A 20727-nucleotide genomic window follows, 5' to 3' on the forward strand; every position below is an offset into this window, starting at 1 on the left:
AGTTTGGACACTGAGGGCTGTGTCCGGTTTGGACACTGAGGGCTGTGTCCGGTTTGGATGGACACTGAGATCCCGGAACGTTTCCAGAGGAGGAATGAGGCTGGTGAGGAGTTGGAACACAAACCTGTGAGGAATCTCAGGGATTTGGGATTGTTCATCCTGGACAAAAGGGGACTCGGGTGACCTTGTCACCCTCCACAGCCCCGGGACAGGTCACGGTGTCACCCCGAATGTGTGACCAGGGAGGGGCGGAGTCAGCGGCCCTGGGCGTGTCCAGTACAGGATGGGCGTGGCACTGGGGACAGGGGCCACCTGAGCACTGGGGGACTCCATCGTCCCTTCCAGCCTGGTGACACTGTCACTGTGTGACTGTGTCATTGTGTCCCTCTGTCACCGTGTCCCTGTGTCACTGTGTCATTGTGTCCCCAGGTGTTGGAGCAGCTCAGGGATGGTGTCACTGTGTCACCATGTCCTTGTGTCACCGTGTCCCTGTGTCACTGTCACTCTGTCCTCAGGTGATGGAGCAGCTGGGTGATGGTGTCACCGTGTCCCTGTGTCACCATGTCCCTGTGTCACCATGTCCCTGTGTCACCATGTCTCCGTGTCACCATGTCTTTGTGTCACTGTGTCATTGTGTCCCCAGGTGATGGAGCAGCTTGGTGACAGTGTCACCATGTCCCTGTGTCACCGTGTCCCTGTGTCACTGTGTCACTGTCCACATGTCCCCAGGTGATGGAGCAGCTCGGTGACTGTGTCACCATGTCCCCGTGTCACCATGTCCCCGTGTCACTGTGTCCCTGTGTCCCCATTTCCCCAGGTGATGGAGCAGCGGGGTGACGGTGTCACTGTGTCCCCGTGTCACTGTGTCACTGTGTCCCCGTGTCACTGTGTCACCCTGTCCCCGTGTCCCCAGGTGATGGAGCAGCTGGGTGACGGTGTCACTGTGTCACCATGTCACCGTGTCCCCGTGTCCCTGTGTCACCGTGTCCCCGTGTCCCCAGGTGATGGAGCAGCTCGGGGACGGTGTCCCTGTGTCACCGTGTCCCCGTGTCACTGTGTCACCCTGTCCCCGTGTCCCCAGGTGATGGAGCAGCTCGGGGACGGTGTCACTGTGTCACCATGTCACCGTGTCCCCGTGTCACCATGTCCCTGTGTCCCCCTGTCCCCGTGTCCCTGTGTCACCGTGTCCCCGTGTCACTGTGTCCCCAGGTGATGGAGCAGCTGGGTGACGCGCGCATTGACCGCCAGGAGAGCAGCCGGCAGCAGCGCAAGGCCGAGATCATGGACAGCATCAAACGCCTCTACCCCGGATCTGTGGTGAGGGAGTGCCCAAAGTGACCCCAGACTGACTCCAAACTGACCCCAGACTGACCCCAAACTGACCCCAAACTGACCCCAAAACCGACCTCAAAGCTGACCCCAAACTGACCCCAAAACTGACCCCCAAACTGACCCCAAACTGACCCAAAACTGACCCCAGACCCCGAATGTGTGACCCCAAAACTGGCCCCAAAACTGACCCCAAACCCTAAATATGTGCCTCAAAAACTGACCCCAAACTCCGAATGTGTGACCCCAAAACTGACCCCATATCTTGTGTCCCTGACCCCATTTCTGGTGTCCCCCACCCCATATCTCCTGTCTCTGACCCCAAATCTGGTGTCCCCACAGTATGGCCGGCTGATTGACCTGTGCCAGCCCACGCAGAAGAACCCAACCCCATTTCTGGTGTCCCTGACCCCATATCTCCTGTCTCTGACCCCAAATCTCCAGTCCCTGACCCCATTTCTGGTGTCCCTGACCCCATATCTTGTGTCCCCACAGTATGGCCGGCTGATTGACCTGTGCCAGCCCACGCAGAAGAACCCAACCCCATTTCTGGTGTCCCTGACCCCATATCTCCTGTCCCTCACCCCATATCTCCTGTCCCTGACCCCAAATCTCGTGTCCCCACAGTATGGCAGGCTGATTGACCTGTGCCAGCCCACGCAGAAGAACCCAGCCCCATTTCTGGTGTCCCTGACCCCATATCTCCTGTCCCTGACCCCATATCTCCTGTCCCCACAGTATGGCCGGCTGATTGACCTGTGCCAGCCCACGCAGAAGAACCCAGCCCCATTTCTGGTGTCCCTGACCCCATATCTCCTGTCCCTGACCCCATATCTCCTGTCCCCACAGTATGGCAGGCTGATTGACCTGTGCCAGCCCACGCAGAAGAAGTACCAGATCGCAGTGACCAAGGTGCTGGGGAAGAACATGGACGCCATCATCGTGGACTCGGAGAAGACGGGCCGGGACTGCATCCAGTACATCAAAGAGCAGCGGGGCGAGCCCGAGACCTTCCTGCCCCTCGACTACCTCGAGGTGGGTCCTGAGGGGGCTTTGGGGAGAGGAAAACCCCAAAAGGGGTCAGCAGAGACCTTAAAATGGGCGTTGGGGAAAGTAAAAACCCAAAATGGGGTCAGCAGAGACCCTAAAATGGGAGTTAGGGCACGAAAAACCCCAAATGGGTCAGCATAGACCCTAAAATGGGGTTTGGGGTCAATAAAAACCTTAAAATGGGGTTTGGGATTGGGAAAAACCCCCAAATGGGTCAGCAGAGACCTTAAAATGGGGGTTGGGGGAAGTAAAACCCCAAAATGGGGTTTGGGGTCAGTAAAAGCACTAAAATGGGGTCACTGACACCCTAAAATGGGGTTTGGGGTCACTGAGAACCCTAAAATGGGGTTTGGGGTCAATAAAAACCCCAAAATGGGGTTTGGGTCAATAAAAACCCTAAAATGGGGTCAGCAGATAGCCTAAAATGGGGGTTGGGGTCACTGAACACCTTAAAATGGGGTTTGGGGTCAATAAAAACCTTAAAATGGGGTTTCGGGTCAGCAAAAACCCCAAAATGGGGTTTGGGCATTCAGATGTCCAATTTTGGGATTTTAAACCCCAATTTTGGGATTTTAACCCCCCAATTTTGGGGTTCTGACCCCGATTTGGGATCATGACCCCAATTTTGGGTTTCTAACCCCCAGCTTTGTGTTTCTGACCCCCAATTTTGGGGTTTTAACCCCCAGTTTTGCATTTCTGACCCCGAATTTTTGTGGTTCAGGTCAAAGCCACGGACGAGAAGCTGCGGGAGCTGCGGGGGTGAATTCAGATGTCCAGTTTTGTGTTTCTAACCCCCAGTTTTTGGTCTCTAACCCCCAATTTTGGGTTTCTAAACCCCATTTTTGGCTTTCTAGCCTCCATTTTTATGTTTCTAACCCCAAATTTTGGGTTTCTAACCCGCAGTTTTGGGTTTCTCACCTCCAGTTTTGTGTTTCTGACCCCCAGTTTTGTGATTCTAACCCCCAGTTTTGCATTTCTGACCCCAAATTTTGTGCTCCAGGTCAAACCCACGGACAAGAAGCTGCAGGAGCTGCGGGGGTGAATTCAGATCTCCAGTTTTGGGTCTCTAACCCCCAGTTTTGGGTTTTTAACCCCCAGTTTTGGGTTTTTAACCCCCAGTTTTGGGTTTCTAAACCCCAGTTTTGGGTTTCTAACCTCCAGTTTTGGGTCTCTAACCCCCGAATTTTGGTTTCTAACCCCCAATTTTGGGTTTTTAACCCCTGAAATTTGGGATTTCACCTCCCAGTTTGGCATTTCTGACCCCCAGTTTTGTGCCCCAGGTGAAGCCCACGGACGACAAGCAGCGGGGCTGAGTTCAGATGTCCAGTTTTAGGTTTTAACCCCCAGTTTTGGGTTCTTAAACCCCATTTGTGTGTTTCTAACCTCCATTTTTGTGTTTCTGACCCCCAGTTTTGGGTCTCTAACCCCCAATTTTGCATTTCCAACCCCCAGTTTTGGGTTTCTAACCTCGAATTTTGTGTCCCAGGTGAAGCCCACGGACAAGAAGCTGCAGGGCTGATTTCAGATGTCCAGTTTTAGGTTTTAACCCCCATTTTTCAGTCTCTCACCCCCAGTTTTGGTCTCTAACCCCCAATTTGGCATTTCCAACCCCCGTTTCTGTGGCCCAGGTGAAGCCCACGGACGAGAAGCTGCGGGGCTGAATTCAGATGTCCATTTTTAGGTTTTAACCCCCATTTTTCAGTCTCTAACCCCCAATTTCAGGTCTCTCACCCCGTTTTTGTGCCCCAGGTGAAGCCCACGGACGAGAAACTGTGGGGCTGATTTCAGATGTCCAGTTTTGTGTCTTTAACCCTGAATTTTGTGCCCCAGGTGAAGCCCACGGACGAGAAGCTGCGGGGCTGAGTTCAGATGTCCATTTTTGGGTCTCTAACCCCCAGTTTTCAGTCTCTCACCCCTGTTCTGTGCCCCAGGTGAAGCCCACGGACGAGAAGCTGCGGGAGCTGAATTCAGCTGTCCAGTTTTGTGTCTCTAACCCTGAATTTTGTGCCCCAGGTGAAGCCCACGGACGAGAAGCTGCGGGAGCTGCGCGGGGCCAAGCTGGTGATCGATGTGATCCGCTACGAGCCGCCGCACATCAAGAAGGCGCTGCAGTTCGCCTGCGGGAACGCGCTGGTCTGCGACAACGTGGAGGACGCGCGCAGGATCGCCTTCGGGGGCCACCAGCGGCACAAGGTGACCCCAGAATGGGCTGGGAGCACCCCAAAAATGGACTGGGGTCAGCCCAGATAGCCCCCAGTGCCTCCAGGGGCCACCAGCGGCACAAGGTGACCCCAGAATGGGCTGAATTCACCCCAAAACTGGCCTGGGATCAGCCCAAGTAGCCCCCAGTGCTTTCAGGGGACACTAGAGGCACAAGGTGACCCCAGAATGGGCTGAAATCACCCCAAAAATGGGCTGAAATCACCCAGAGCCTTCGGGGGCCACCAGCGGCACAAGGTGACCCCAGAATGGGCTGAATTCACCCCAAAACTGGCCTGGGATCAGCCCAAGTAGCCCCCAGTGCTTTCAGGGGACACTAGAGGCACAAGGTGACCCCAGAATGGGCTGAAATCACCCCAAAAATGGGCTGAAATCACCCCAAAAATCACCCAGTGCCTTCGGGGGCCACCAGAGGCACAAGGTGACCCCAGAATGGGCTGGGAGCACCCCAAAACTGGCCCAGAAATGGCCTGGAATCAACCCAAAAACAGCCCAGAGCCTTCGGGGGCCACCAGTGGCAAAAGGTGACCCCAAAAACGGCCTCAAATCAACCCAAAAATGGCCCAGAAATGACCTGGGATCAACCCAAAAACAGCCCAGAGCCTTCGGGGGCCACCAGAGGCACAAGGTGACCCCAGAATGGGCTGGGAGCACCCCAAAAATGGACTGGGGTCAGCCCAGATAGCCCCCAGTGCCTCCAGGGGCCACCAGCGGCACAAGGTGACCCCAGAATGGGCTGAATTCACCCCAAAACTGGCCTGGGATCAGCCCAAGTAGCCCCCAGTGCTTTCAGGGGACACTAGAGGCACAAGGTGACCCCAGAATGGGCTGAAATCACCCCAAAAATGGGCTGAAATCACCCCAAAAATCACCCAGTGCCTTCGGGGGCCACCAGAGGCACAAGGTGACCCCAGAATGGGCTGGGAGCACCCCAAAACTGGCCCAGAAATGGCCTGGAATCAACCCAAAAACAGCCCAGAGCCTTCGGGGGCCACCAGTGGCAAAAGGTGACCCCAAAAACGGCCTCAAATCAACCCAAAAATGGCCCAGAAATGACCTGGGATCAACCCAAAAACAGCCCAGAGCCTTCGGGGGCCACCAGAGGCACAAGGTGACCCCAGAATGGGCTGGGAGCACCCCAAAACTGGCCCAGAAATGGCCTGGGATCAACCCAAAAACAGCCCAGAGCCTTCGGGGGCCACCAGAGGCACAAGGTGACCCCAAAATGGGCTGGGAGCACCCCAAAAATGGCCCAGAGCCTTCGGGGGCCACCAGAGGCACAAGGTGACCCCAAAATGGGCTGAGATTAGCCCAGAAATGGCCCAGGATCAGCCCCAAAAATGGCCCAAGGTCAGCCCCAAAACTGCCCCAAAACCAGCCTAAAAATACCCCCTGAACTGCCCCCAAACTGCCCCCAGAGCCTTCGGGGGCCACCAGAGGCACAAGGTGACCCAAAAATGGGCTGGGAGCACCCCAAAAATGGCCCAGAGCCTTCGGGGGCCACCAGAGGCACAAGGTGACCCCAGAATGGGCTGGGAGCACCCCAAAAATGGCCCAGAGCCTTCGGGGGCCACCAGAGGGACAAGGTGACCCCAGAATGGGCTGGGAGCACCCCAAAAATGGGCTGAAATCACCCCAAAAATCACCCAGTGCCTTCGGGGGCCACCAGAGGCACAAGGTGACCCCAAAATGGGTTGAATTCACCCCAAAAATGGGCTGAAATCACCCCAAAAATCACCCAGTGCCTTCGGGGGCCACCAGAGGCACAAGGTGACCCCAAAAATGGCCTCAAATCAACCCAAAAATGGCCCAGAAACGACCTGGGATCAACCCAAACAGCCCCTAGAGCCTTCGTGGGCCACCAGAGGCACAAGGTCACCCCAAAATGGGCTGAAATCACCCCAAAACTGGCCTGGGATCAGCCCAAGTAGCCCCCAGTGCTTTCAGGGGACACCAGAGGCACAAGGTGACCCCAGAATGGGCTGTGAGCACCCCAAAAATGGCCCAGAAATGGCCTGGAATCAACCCAAAAACAGCCCAGAGCCTTCGGGGGCCACCAGTGGCAAAAGGTGACCCCAAAAACGGCCTCAAATCAACCCAAAAATGGCCCAGAAACGACCTGGGATCAACCCAAACAGCCCCCAGTGCTTTCAGGGGCCACCAGAGGCACAAGGTGACCCCAGAATGGGCTGAAATCACCCCAAAACTGGCCTGGGATCAGCCCAAGTAGCCCCCAGTGCTTTCAGGGGACACTAGAGGCACAAGGTGACCCCAGAATGGGCTGTGAGCACCCCAAAAATGGCCCAGAAATGGCCTGGGATCAACCCAAAAATGGCCCAAGGTCAGCCCCCAAACTATCCCAAAACCAGCCTGAAAATACCCCATTAACTGCCCCCAGAGCCTTCGGGGGCCACCAGAGGCACAAGGTGACCCAAAAATGGGCTGAAATCACCCCAAAACTGGCCTGGGGTCAGCCCAAAATTCCCCCAGCTCTTTTGGGGGCCACCAGAGGCACAAGGTGACCCCAAAATGGCCTCAAATCAACCCAAAAGTGGCCTGGGGTCAGCCCAGTCCAGCCCTGTTTGCCCCCCTGGATGGGGACAGAACCCTGTTCCATGTCCCCCGTGGGTGTCCCCAATGTCCCCAATGTCACCTCTGGCAGATGGTGGCCCTGGACAGGACACTCTTCCATGTCCCCAATGGATGTCCCCAGTGACCCCAGTGGGTGTCCCCAATGTCCCCAGTGTTCCCAGTGTGTCCCCTGGCAGACGGTGGCCCTGGACAGGACCCTGTTCCAGAAGTCGGGGGTGACTCTGGGTGTCCCCAATGTCCCCAATGGATGTCCCCAATGGATGTCCCCAATGTCCCCTGGCAGACGGTGGCCCTGGATGGGACGCTGTTCCGTGTCCCCAGTGGGTGTCCCCAGTGACCCCAATGGGTGTCCCCAATGTCCCCAATGTCCCCACAGACGGTGGCCCTGGACGGGACGCTGTTCCAGAAGTCGGGGTGACTCTGGGTGTCCCCAGTCGATGTCCCCAGTGTCCCCAATGACCCCAGTGACCCCAATGGGTGTCCCCAATGTCCCAATGGATGTCCCCAATGTCCCCAGTGGGTGTCCCCAATGTCCCCAATGGATGTCCCCAATGTCCCAATGGATGTCCCCAATGTCCCCTGGCAGACGGTGGCCCTGGATGGGACGCTGTTCCATGTCCCCGGTGGGTGTCCCCAATGACCCCAGTGACCCCAATGGGTGTCCCCAATGTCCCCACAGACGGTGGCCCTGGACAGGACGCTGTTCCAGAAGTCGGGGGTGACTCTGGGTGTCCCCAATGTCCCCAGTGGATGTCCCCAATGGGTGTCCCCAATGTCCCCAATGACCCCAGTGTCCCCAATGGGTGTCCCCAATGTCCCCATGTCCCCACAGACGGTGGCCCTGGACGGAACCCTGTTCCAGAAGTCGGGGGTGATCTCGGGTGGGGCCAGTGACCTCAAGGCCAAGGCGCGGCGCTGGGATGAAAAGGCCGTGGACAAGCTCAAGGAGAAGAAGGAGCGGCTCACCGAGGAGCTCAAGGTGGGCCCCAGAACTGCCCCAAAACTGACCCCAAAGCTGACCCCAAAGCTGGCCCTGAAACCCCAAAACTGACCCCAAAACTGACCCCAAAGCTGGCCCTGAAACCCCAAAACTGACCCCAAAGCTGACCCCAAAGCTGGCCCTGAAACCCCAAAACTGACCCCAAAGCTGACCCCAAAGCTGGCCCTGAAACCCCAAAACTGACCCCAAAGCTGACCCCAAAGCTGGCCCTGAAACCCCAAAACCAGCCCTAAAACCGGCCCTGAAACCCCAAAACTGACCCCAAAACCGGCCCTAAAATCAGCCCTAAAACCCCAAAACTGACCCCAAAGCTGACCCCAAAGCTGGCCCTGAAGCCCTAAAACCAGCCCTAAGACCAGCCCTAAAGCCCCAAAACTGACCCTGACACCAGCCCTAAAAGTGACCCCAAAACTGGGCCTGAAACCCCAAAACTGACCCCAAAAATCACCCCAAAACTGGCCCCAGAACTAATCCTAAAACCAGCCCTGAAACCCCAAAACCAGCCCTAAAACCGGCCCTAAAACCCCAAAACTGACCCCAAAACCGGCCCTAAAATCAGACCTAAAACCCCAAAACTGACCCCAAAAATCACCCCAAAACTCGCCCCAAAGCCAGCCCTGAAACCCCAAAACCAGCCCTAAAACTGGCCCTAAAGCCCCAAAACTGACCCCAAACCCCAAAACTGGCCCCAAACCGGTCTCAAAACCCCAAATTGCCCCAAAACCGATCCTAAAACCGGCCCTAAAACTGTCCCTAAAACCCCAAAACTGACCCCAAAACCTGAATGGGGGACCCCAAAAACCCCAAAACTGACCCCAAAACTGACCCCAAAACCCCAAAACTGACCCCAAAACTGACCCTGAAACCCCAAAACCAGCCCCAAAACCCCAAATTGCCCCAAACTGGCCCTAAAACCAGCCCTAAAACTGTCCCTAAAATCCCAAAACTGACCCCAAAACCAGCCCCAAAACCCCAAAACTGACCCCAAAACTGACCCTGAAACCCCAAAACTGGTCCCAAAACCCCAAAACTCACCCCAAAACTGACCCCAAAACTGATCCTGAAACCCCAAAACTTGACCCCAAAACCAGCCCCAAAACCCCAAAACTGGCCCCAAACTGGCCCCAAAACCCCAAATTGCCCCAAACCGGCCCTAAAACCAGCCCTAAAACTGGCCCTAAAACCCCAAAACTGGCCCCAAAACCAGCCCCAAAACCCCAAAACTGGCCCCAAAACTGACCCTGAAACCCCAAAACTGGGCCCCAAACCAGCCCCAAAACCCCAAATTGCCTCAAAACTGGCCCCAAAACCCCAAAACTGACCCCAAAACTGACCCCGAAACCCCAAAACTGGCCCCAAAACCAGCCCCAAAACCCTAAAACTCACCCCAAAACTCACCCCAAAACTGACCCTGAAACCCCAAAACCAGCCCCAAACCCCACATTGCCCCAAACCGGCCCCCAAACCCCAAAACTGGCCCCAAACCAGCCCTAAAACCCCAAAACTCACCCCAGAACTGACCCTGAAACCCCAAAACTCACCCCAAACCGGCCCCAAACCCCAAAACTGACCCCAAACCGGCCCCAAACCCCAAAACTGACCCCAAACCAGCCCTAAAACCCCAAAACTGGCCCCAAAACCGTCCCCCAAACCCCAAATCCCTGTTCCCCCCCAGGAGCAGATGAAGGCCAAGCGGAAGGAGGCCGAGCTGCGGCAGGTGCAGTCCCAGGCCCACGGCCTCCAAATGCGCCTCAAGTATTCCCAAAGTGACCTGGAGCAGACCAAGACCCGGCACCTGGCACTCAACCTGCAGGTGGGACACGGGTTTGGGGCAAAATCCCAGGATTTTGGGAAAAAAAATCTGATTTGGGGGGGAAAATTGGGGTTTTTTGGGAGATTTTCTCATCACATATTCCCAAAGTGACCTGGAGTGATCCAAGATCCAGCACCTGGCCCTGAACCTGCAGGTGGGACACGGGTTTGGGGAAAAAAAACTGGGTTTTGGGGAAAAAAAACCTGGATTTCGGGAAAAAATAGCAATTTTTTAAGAAAAAATGTGATTTTTGGGGAAAAAATTGGTGGTTTTTTGGGGAACTTCTCCCATTAAATAGTCCCAAAGTGACCTGGAGCAGACCAAGACCCGTCACCTGGCCCCGAACCTGCAGGTGGGACACGGGTTTGGGGAAAAAAAATGGGATTTTGGGAAAAAAAATCTGATTTTGGGGGGAAAATTGGGGGTTTTTTGGGAGATTTTCTCATCAAATATTCCCAAAGTGACCTGGAGTGATCCAAGATCCAGCACCTGGCCCTCAACCTGCAGGTGGGACACGGGTTTGGGGAAAAAAACTGGGATTTTGGGGAAAAAACCCTGGATTTTGGGAAAAAATAGCAATTTTTTAAGAAAAAAAGTGATTTTGGGGGGAAAAATTGGTGGTTTTTTGGGGAAGTTCTCCCATTAAATAGTCCCAAAGTGACCTGGAGTGATCCAAGATCCAGCACCTGGCACTGAACCTGCAGGTGGGACACGGATTTGGGGCTAAATCCCGGGATTTTGGGCAAAACCCCTGGATTTGGGGGAAAAAATAGCGATTTTGGGGGAAAAAGCCCTGATTTTTTGGGGGAAAATCGGGGGGTTTTTTGGGAGATTTCCTCATCAAATATTCCCAAAGTGACCTGGAGCAGACCAAGACCCGGCACCTGGCCCTGAACCTGCAGGTGGGACACGGGTTTGGGGAAAAAAACTGGGATTTTGGGCAAGAAAAACACGGATTTTGGGGAAAAAATGTGAATTTTGTGGAGAAAATTGGAATTTTAGGGGAAAAAATCTGGGGCAATTCCCCCATCAAATATTCCCAAAGTGACCTGGAGTTTGGTTCGAGTTCAGGGATCAGATTTTGGGGTTCAGGGCTGGATTTTGATCCCATTTTCCAGGAGAAATCCCAACTGGAGAGAGAACTGGGCAATTTTGGGGTTCAGGGATCAGATTTTGGGTTTCAAAACCCAGATTTTGGGGTTCACTGAAGGATTTTCTGTGTGAATTCTGTGGATTTTGATCCCATTTTTCCCATTTTCCAGGAGAAATCCCAACTGGGGAGTGAACTGGCCAATTTTGGGGTTAAAAGATCAAATTTTGGGGTTCAAAACTCAGATTTTGGGGTTCAAAACTCAGATTTTGGGATTCAAAAATTAGATTTTGGGGTTGAGAGATCAGATTTGGGTTCAGGGATCTGATTTTGGGGTTCAAAACCCAGATTTTGGGGTTCAGGGCTGGATTTTGATCCCATTTTTCTCATTTTTCCCCATTTTTTCCCATTTTTTTCCAGGAGAAGTCCAAACTGGAGAGTGAACTGGCCAATTTTGGGCCCCGGATCAACGACATCAAACGAATCATCCAGGGCAGGGAGAGGGAGATGAAGGACCTGAAGGAGAAAATGAACCAGGTTTGGGGGAAATTGGGGGGATTTTGGGGAAAAAACGGGGTTTGGGGTGAAATTCCTCCAATTTTGGGGGAAAAAAACCCCAATTTTGGGGAAAAAAACCCCAATTTTGGGGAAAAAACCCTGAGTTTTTAAAAAAACTTCCTTGGTTTTGGGGGCAAATTCCCCCAATTTTGGGGAAAATTCCCCCAGTTTTGGGAGAAAACACCCCAAATTTGGGAAAAAATCCCAGGTTTTAAGAAGAATTCCCTGGTTTGAGGAGAAATTGCCACAATTTTGGGAAAAATTCCCCCAAATCTGGGAAAAATTGTGGGTTTTAAGGAAATTTTCCTGGTTTTGGGAGCAAATTTCCCCAGATTTGGGAAATGTTCCTCCAAATTTAGGAAAAATTCCCCCAAATCTGATAAAAATCCCAGGTTTTGACAAAAATTCCCTGATTTTGGGGAGAATTCCCCCAATTTTGGGGAAAAAATCTTGAATTTTCAATTAAATTCCTTGGTTTGGTGGAGAAAGTTCCCCAAATTTGGGGAAAATTCCCCCAGTTTTGGGAAAAAACACCTCAAATTTGGGAAAAAAATCCCAGGTTTTAAGAAGAATTCCCTGGTTTGAGGAGAAATTTCCACAATTTTGGGAAAAAATTCCCCCAAATCTGGGAAAAATTGTGGGTTTTAAGGAAATTTTCCTGGTTTTGGGAGCAAATTTCCCCAGATTTGGGAAAAGTTCCCCCAAATTTGGAAAAAAATCCCGGGTTTTAAGAAAAATTCCCCCAATTTTGGAGAAAAACCCTTGAATTTTCAATAAAATTCCTTGGTTTGGGGGAGAAATTTCCGCAAATTTGGGGGAAATTCCCCCCAGTCTGGGAAAAATCCCAGGTTTTGACAAAAATTCCCTGGTTTGGGGGAGAAATTCCCCTGATTTTGGGAGAATTCCCCCAATTTTGGGGAAAAAAATCTTGAATTTTCAATTAAATTCCTTGGTTTGGTGGAGAAAGTTCCCCAAATTTGGGAAAAATTTCCACAAATCTGGGGGGATTTGGGGGAATTTTGAGGATCTGGGGTGATTTTGGGGGAATTATGGGGAACTTTGGGGGAATTTTGGGGATTTTTTAAGGAGATTTGGGGGATTTTGGGGTGAATTTGGAGGATTTGGGGGGATTTGGGGGGGATTTTTAAGGAATTTTGGGGGATTTGGAGGATTTTGGGGCGAATTTGGAGGATTTTGGAGGATTTGGGGGTGATTGTGGAGAATTTTGAGGGAATTTGGGATGATTTTGGGGTGAATTTGGAAGATTTTGGGGTGAATTTGGAAGATTTTGGGGTGATTTTGGGGTGATTTTTGCCCCAGGTGGAGGACGAGGTGTTTGAGGAGTTCTGCCGGGAAACGGGGGAATTTTGGGGTGAATTTGGGTGATTTTGGGGTGATTTGGGGTGATTTGGGGTGAATTTGGGGAATTTTGGGGTGATTTGGGGGTGATTTGGGGGTGATTTGGGGTGATTTTGGAGGATTTTTGCCCCAGGTGGAGGACGAGGTGTTTGAGGAGTTCTGCCGGGAAATGGGGGAATTTTGGGGTGATTTGGGGTGATTTTGGGGTGATTTTGGAGGATTTGGGGAATTTTGGGGGAATTTGGGGGTGATTTGGGGTGATTTTGGATGATTTGGGGGTGATTTTGGGTGATTTGGGGTGATTTTGGGGTGATTTTGGATGATTTTGGGGTGATTTTGGGGTGATTTTGGATGATTTTGGGGTGATTTTGGGGTGATTTTGGGTGATTTTGGGGTGATTCTGTCCCCCAGGTAGAGGACGAGGTGTTTGAGGAGTTCTGCCGGGAAATCGGCGTCAGGAACATTCGGGAGTTTGAGGAGGAAAAGGTCAAGAGGCAGAACGAGATCGCCAAGAAAAGGTCAGAGCACCCCAAAAAAAACCGGGCTGGGGAACCCCAAAACACCTCCAGGACCGCCCCAAACCCCTCAGGGACCCCCCTAAAAACTCTCAGGGGACCCCAAAACCTTTCATGGACCTTCCCAAACGCTTCAGAGACCCCAGAAAACCCCTCAGGGACCCCCCAAAAAACCCTCAAAGATGCCCAAAGACCCCCCCAAACCCCCCAGAGATCCCAAAACCCCTCAGGGACCCCCCAAAACTCCTCAAGGGACCCCCCAAACCCCTCAAGGAGCTCCAAAATCCCCCAGGGACCCCCCAAAGACCCCCCAAAGACCCCCCAAAAAACCCTCAAAGATGCCCCCAAACCCCCCAGAGACCCCAAAAACTCCTCTAGGATCCCCCCAAACCCCTCAAGAATCCCCCCAGAACCCTCAGGGACCCCCCCAAACCCCTCAAGAATTCCCCCAGAACCTTCAGGGACCCCAAAAAACTCCTCAAGGATCCCCCAGAACCCCTCAAGGAGACCACAAACCCCCCAGAAAACTCCTCAGGGACCCCAAAAAACTCCTCAAAGAGCCCCCAAACCCCTCAAGGAGTCCCCAAAATCCCCCACGGACACCCCAAAAATCCCTCAAAGATTCCCCCAAACCCCTCAAGAATCCCCCAAACCCCCAGAGACCCCAAAACCCCCTCAGGGACCCCCCAAAACCCCTCAGGGACCCCCCAAAAACTCCTCTAGGATCCCTCAAACCCCCTCAAAGATGCCCCCAAATCCCCCCAAACACACCCCAAAGACCCCCAAAAAACCCTCAAGGAGACCCCAAACACCCCCAGATAGCCCCCAAACCCCCCTCAGGGACCCCCCAAAAACCCCTCAGGGACCCCAAAAAACCCTCAAAGATCCCCCAAATCCCCCCAGAGACCCCAAAAACCTCTCAGGGACCCCAAACCCCCCCAGAGACCTCAAAAAAACCTCAAGGATCCCCAAAACCCCTCAAGGAGCCCCCAAAATACCCTCAAAGATGCCCCAAAACCCCCCAAAGACCCTCAAAGATTCCCCCAAACCCCTCAAGAATCCCTCAAACCCTCCAGGGAACCCCCCAAAACGCCCCAGAGACCCCCCAAAACCCCTCAGGGACCCCCAAAAACTCCTCAAGGATCCCTCAAACCCCCTCAAAGATGCCCCCAAATCCCCCCAAAAACCTCAAAGACCCCCAAAGATGCCCCAAAAACCCCTCAGGGACCCCCAAACCCCCCCTGAGACCCCCAAAAACTCCTCTAGGATCCCCCAAACCCCCTCAAAGATGCCCCCAAATCCCCCCCAAAAAAACCTTAAAGATGCCCCCAAAACCCCCCAGAGACCCCAAAAACCCCCTCAGGGACCTCCCAAAAACCCCCAAAGACCCACAAACTCCCCCAGTGACCCCCAACCCCCCGAGACCCCCAAAAACCCTCAGGGACCCTCAAACACTCCTCAGGGACCCCAAAAAACTCCTCAAAGAGCCCCCAAACCCCTCAAGGAGACCCCAAAATCCCCCACGGACACCCCAAAAAACACTCAAAGATGCCCCCAAAGACCCCCCAAATACTCCTCAAGGACCTCCCAAATCCCCCCAAAGACCCCCAAAAAACCTTCAGGGACCCCCCATATCCCCCCAAAGACCCCCAAAACCCCTCAGGGACCCCCAACCCCCCCTGAGACCTCAAAAAAACCCCTCAGGGACCCCCAAAACTCCTCAAGGAGCCCCCAAAATACCCTCAAAGATGCCCCAAAGACCCCCAAAAAACCTCAAAGATGCCCCCAAACCCCCCAAAGACCCCAAAACCCCCTCAAAGATGCCCCCAAACCCCCCAAAGACCCCTCAAGAATCCCCCAAACCCCCAGAGACCCCAAAACCCCCTCAGGGACCCCCCAACACCTCTCAGGGACCCCCAAAAACTCCTCTAGGATCCCTCAAACCCCCTCAAAGATGCCCCCAAATCCCCCCAAAACACCCCAAAGACCCCCAAAAAACCTCAAAGATGCCCCCCCAAATCCCCCAGAGACCCCAAAACCCCCCCAGAGACCCCCAAACTCCCCCGAGACCCCCCCTGAGCCGTTTGGGGTGCCCCAGGCTGGAGTTTGAGAACCAGAAGACCAGGTTGGGGATCCAGCTGGACTTTGAGAGGAACCAGCTGCGGGAGGACCAGGAGAAGGTGCTGATGTGGGAGCAGGGCGTGCGCAAGGACGAGGCCGAGATCGAGAAACTCAAAAAGGTCTGGGGCTTTTTGGGGTTTTTTTTAGGGTTTTGGGATTTTTGGGGGGCTTTTTCTGAGTTTTTTGGGGATTTCTGGATTTTTTCTGGGGGTTTGGAGAGGGTTTTTTGGGTCCCAAGGGGCTCACACGGAGGAAGGAGCTGAGGTGGGAACAGGGACAGGGCTGAGATCGAGAAACTCCAAAAGGTTTGGGGATTTTTTAGGGTTTGGGATGGTTTTTAGGGGTTTTTTTTATTTTATTTTCTGGAATTTTTGGGGGGTTTTTCTGGGGTGTTTTGGGTGGGTTTTGGGGTCCCAAGAGGACCAGGAGAAGGAGCTGAGGTGGGAGCAGAGAGAGCACAGGGACGAGGCCGAGATCGAGAAACTCAAAAAGGTCTGCGGCTTTTGGGGGGTTTGGGGGTTTTTTGAGGGTATTCTTCTGAGGTTTTTGGAGCTTTTTGGTTTTTTTCAGGGTGTTTTGGGTGGGTTTTGGGTCTTTTCTGAGGATTTTGGGTGGGTTTTGAGGGGAGTTTTGGGGTGTTGTGATTTTGGGAGGAGCTGATGTGGGAGCAGGGAGAGCACAGGGACGAGGCCAAGATCAAGAAACTCCAAAAGGTCTGGGGGGTTTGGAGGGTTTCTGGGGATTTGGGATTTTTTTGGGTTTTTTTCTGAGGTTTTTGGGGATTTCTGGATTTTTTCTGGGGGTTTGGAGAGGGTTTTTGGGTCCCAAGGGGCTCACATGGAGGAAGGAGCTGAGGTGGGAACAGGGACAGGGCTGAGATCGAGAAACTCCAGAAGGTTTGGGGCTTTTTTAGGGTTTGGGATGGTTTTTGGTTTTATTTTTATTTTCTGGAATTTTTGGGGGGGTTTTCTGGGGTGTTTTGGGTGGGTTTTGGGGTCCCAAGAGGACCAGGAGAAGGAGCTGAGGTTGGAACAGGGACAGGGCTGAGATCGAGAAACTCCAAAGGGTTTTGGGGGGGTTTAGGATTTTGGGGGATTTTTGGAGAGTTTTTGGAGTTTTTTGGGGGTTTATTCTGATTGTTTTGGGGGTGTTTTGGGTGGGTTTTGAGGGGAGTTTTGGGGTGTTGGGATTTTGGGAGGAGCTGATGTGGGAGCAGGGAGAGCACAGGGATGAGGCCGAGATCGAGAAACTCCAAAAGGTCTGGGCTTTTTGGGCTTTTCTGGGGGGGATTTGGGATTTTTTGGGGGCTTTTTCTGAGTTTTTTGGGGATTTCTGGATTTTTTCTGGGGGTTTGGAGAGGGTTTTTTGGGTCCCAAGTGGCTCACACGTTGGAAGGAGCTGAGGTGGGAACAGGGACAGGGCTGAGATCGAGAAACTCCAGAAGGTTTGGGGTTTTTTGGGGTTTGGGGTGGTTTTTGGTTTTTTTTTTTTTTTTTTTTTCTGGAATTTTGGGGGGTTTTTCTGGGGTGTTTTGGGTGGGTTTTGGGGTCCCAAGAGGACCAGGAGAAGGAGCTGAGGTGGGAACAGGGACAGGGTCAAGATTGAAAAACTCCAAAAGGTTTTGGGGTTTTCTTTGGAATTTTTTTGGTGTTTTGGGGTTTTTCCTGAGTTTTGGGGGGGTTTGGGGATTTTTGGGGGGTTTTTTCTGAGGTTTTTTTGGGGGTTTGGGGCTGTTTTGGGTGGTTTCTGAGGGGAGTTTTGGGGTGTTGGGAGGAGCTGATGTGGGAGCAGAGAGAGCACAGGGAGGAGGCCGAGATCGAGAAACTCAAAAAGGTTTGGGTTTTTTTGGGGGTTTTTGGGGTTTTTTTTGTGTTTTTTGGTTTTTGGTTTTTTTTTTGTTTTTTTTTTTTCTGGGGTGTTTTGGGTGGGTTTTGGGGTCCCAAGAGGACCAGGAGAAGGAGCTGAGGTGGGAGCAGGGAGAGCACAGGGACGAGGCCGAGATCGAGAAACTCAAAAAGGTCTGGGGCTTTTGGGGGGTTTGGGGGTTTTTTTGGGGGTATTCTTCTGAGGTTTTTGGAGCTTTTTGGTTTTTTTCAGGGTGTTTTGGGTGGGTTTTGGGTCTTTTCTGAGGATTTGGGTGGGTTTTGAGGGGAGTTTTGGGGTGTTGGGATTTTGGGAGGAGCTGATGTGGGAGCAGGGAGAGCACAGGGACGAGGCCAAGATCAAGAAACTCCAAAAGGTCTGGGCTTTTTGGGCTTTTTTGGGGGGGTTTTGGGATTTTTGGGGGGCTTTTTCTGAGTTTTTTGGGGATTTCTGGATTTTTTCTGGGGGTTTGGAGAGGGTTTTTTGGCTCCCAAAGTGGCTCACACGGAGGAAGGAGCTGAGGTGGGGACAGGGCTGAGATCGAGAAACTCAAAAAGGTTTGGGCTTTTTTGGGGTTTGGGGTTTTTTTTTTTTTTGACTTTCAGAATTTTTGGGGGGTTTTTCTGGGGTGTTTTGGGTGGGTTTTGGGGGTCCCAAGAGGAGCAGGAGAAGGAGCTGAGGTGGGAACAGGGACAGGGCTGAGATCGAGAAACTCCAAAGGGTTTTGGGGGGGTTTTAGGATTTTGGGGGATTTTTGGAGAGTTTTTGGAGTTTTTGGGGGTTTTGTTCTGATTTTTGGGGGTGTTTTGGGTGGATTTTGGGGGGAGTTTTGGGGTGTTGGGAGGAGCTGATGTGGGAGCAGGGAGAGCACAGGGACGAGGCCGAGATCGAGAAACTCAAAAAGGTTTGGGGGGTTTTTTAATGATTTTTGAAATTTTCTGAGGTTTTTGGGGGTTTTTTTGGGTTTTTTTCTGGGTGTTTTGGGTGGTTTTTGGGTCCCAAAGTGGCTCACACGGAGGAAGGAACAGGGACAGGGCTGAGATCGAGAAACTCCAAAAGGTTTGGGGCTTTTTGGGGATTTTTAAGGGTTTTTGGAGGGTTTTGTGTTTCTTTGGGGTTTTTTCCTGAGTTTTCTGGGATTTTGGGGAGGTTTTTTCTGGGAGTTTTGGGTGGGTTTTGTGTCCCAAAGTGGCTCCCACGTTGGAAGGAGCTGAGGTGGGAACAGGGACAGGGCTGAGATCGAGAAACTCCAAAAGGTTTGGGGTTTTCTTTGGGGGGTTTTTTGTTTTTCTGGGATTTTAGGGGAAAATTTTGGGGATTTTGGGGGGTGTTAGGTCTTTTCTGAGGATTTTGAGTGGTTTTTGAGGGGGATTTTGGGATTTTGGGAGGAGCTGATGTGGGAACAGAGAGAGCACAGGGACAAGGCCGAGAAACTCCAAAAGGTTTGGGGTATTTCTTGGGAATTTTTAGGGTTTTGGGCTCTTTTGGGTGTTTTCTGGGATTTAGGATATTTTCTGAGATTTTTTGAGGGTGATTTAGGATGTTTTGGGTGATTTTGGGCTGTTTTCAGTGATTTTGGGTGGGGTTTTTTCTCCTGTCCAAGAGGAGCAGCACATGAAGATTATCAATAAGTTTGGGCTGGATTTTGCTGGATTTTGCTCTATTTTGGGGTGTTCTGGGATATTTGGGGGGTGATTTAGGATGTTTTTGGAGGTGACTTGAGGTGTTTTGGGGGATTTTGGGCTGATTTTGGCTGTTTTCCCCAGAAGGAGCAGAGGCACATGAAGACCTTTGCAGTTTGGGATGGATTTTGAGCTGGATTTGGGGCTGTTTTGGGGTGATTTGGGGTGATTTTTGGGGCTGTTTTCGGTGATTTTAGGGTGGTTTGGGGTGAATTTGGGCTGATTTTAGGTAATTTTGGGCTGGTTTTTGGGCTGTTTTGGGTGAATTTTGGGCTGATTTTGGGCGATTCTGGGTGATTTTGGGTCTCCCCAGGAGGAGCAGAGGCACATGAACACAAATGGGCTGTTTTGGGGTGATTTTGGGCTGTTTTGGGTAATTTTGGGCGGTTTTGGGTGTCCCCAGGAGGAGCAGAGGCACATGAACACCAATGAGCTGATTTGGGTGATTTTAGGCTGATTTTGGGTGATTTTGGGGCTGTTTTGGGTGATTTTGGGCTGTTTTGGGTGTCCCCAGGAGGAGCAGAGGCACATGAAGACCAGTGGGCTGGTTTTGGGTGAATTTGGGTGAATTTAGGCTGATTTTGGGTGATTTTGGGGCTGTTTTGGGTGTCCCCAGGAGGAGCAGAGGCACATGAAGATCAATGGGTCCATTTTGGGTGATTTTAGGCTGATTTTGGGTAATTTTGGGCTGTTTTGGGTAATTTTGGGCTGTTTTGGGTGTCCCCAGGAGGAGCAGAGGCACATGAACACCAATGAGCTGATTTGGGTGATTTTAGGCTGATTTTGGGTGAATTTTGGGTGGTTTTGGGTGTCCCCAGGAGGAGCAGAGGCACATGAACACCAATGAGCTGATTTGGGTGATTTTAGGCTGATTTTGGGTGATTTTAGGCTGATTTTGGGTGATTTTAGGCTGTTTTGGGTGAATTTAGGCTGATTTTGGGTAATTTTGGGCGGTTTTGGGTGTCCCCAGGAGGAGCAGAGGCACGTGAAGACCAGTGGGCTGGTTTTGGGTGAATTTGGGTGATTTTAGGCTGATTTTGGGTAATTTTGGGCGGTTTTGGGTGAATTTTGGGCGGTTTTGGGTGTCCCCAGGAGGAGCAGAGGCACATGAAGATCAATGGGTCCGTTTTGGGTGGTTTTAGGCTGATTTTGGGTGAATTTTGGGCCGTTTTGGGTGTCCCCAGGAGGAGCAGAGGCACATGAAGATCATCGATGAGACCATGGCCCAGCTGCAGGACCTCAAGAACCAGCACCTGGCCAAGAAGTCGGAGGTGAACGACAAAAACCACGAGATGGACGAGATCCGCAAGAAGCTGGGCGGGGCCAACAAGTGAGGGCGGGGCCGGGGGCGGGGCCAAAGAGGGTGGGGCTAAAGGGGATGTTCTCATACCCGTGTCCCCGTGCCAGATGTCCCAATGCCATGTCCCCATCCCCATGTCCCCATGACAGTGTCTTCATGACAATGTCCCCATACCTGATGTCCTCACCCCCATGTCCCCATGTCTGTGTCCCCATTCCATTCCGTGTCCCCATAT

At 52.4% G+C, this 20727-nt stretch overlaps 1 protein-coding gene across 1 annotated transcript in view; it reads left to right on the forward strand.

The window, feature by feature from the left end:
* The window catches only part of SMC1A (structural maintenance of chromosomes 1A), a gene marked incomplete at its 5' end in the record, with an annotated part of 36601 nt that extends 16075 nt beyond the window's left edge, over positions 1 to 20526 (forward strand). Inside the window, 9 exons of the mRNA XM_066340217.1 lie at positions 1210 to 1317; positions 2179 to 2364; positions 4393 to 4572; positions 8024 to 8170; positions 9867 to 10004; positions 11515 to 11631; positions 13423 to 13529; positions 15625 to 15766; positions 20377 to 20526. Coding sequence (XP_066196314.1) covers positions 1210 to 1317; positions 2179 to 2364; positions 4393 to 4572; positions 8024 to 8170; positions 9867 to 10004; positions 11515 to 11631; positions 13423 to 13529; positions 15625 to 15766; positions 20377 to 20526 — 1275 coding nt within the window. The remainder of the gene's footprint in view (positions 1 to 1209; positions 1318 to 2178; positions 2365 to 4392; positions 4573 to 8023; positions 8171 to 9866; positions 10005 to 11514; positions 11632 to 13422; positions 13530 to 15624; positions 15767 to 20376) is intronic.
* Between the last annotated feature and the right edge of the window lie 201 nt (positions 20527 to 20727).

The sequence above is a fragment of the Sylvia atricapilla genome, unplaced genomic scaffold (genome assembly GCF_009819655.1).
Source record: "Sylvia atricapilla isolate bSylAtr1 unplaced genomic scaffold, bSylAtr1.pri scaffold_149_arrow_ctg1, whole genome shotgun sequence".
NCBI lineage: Eukaryota > Metazoa > Chordata > Aves > Passeriformes > Sylviidae > Sylvia > Sylvia atricapilla.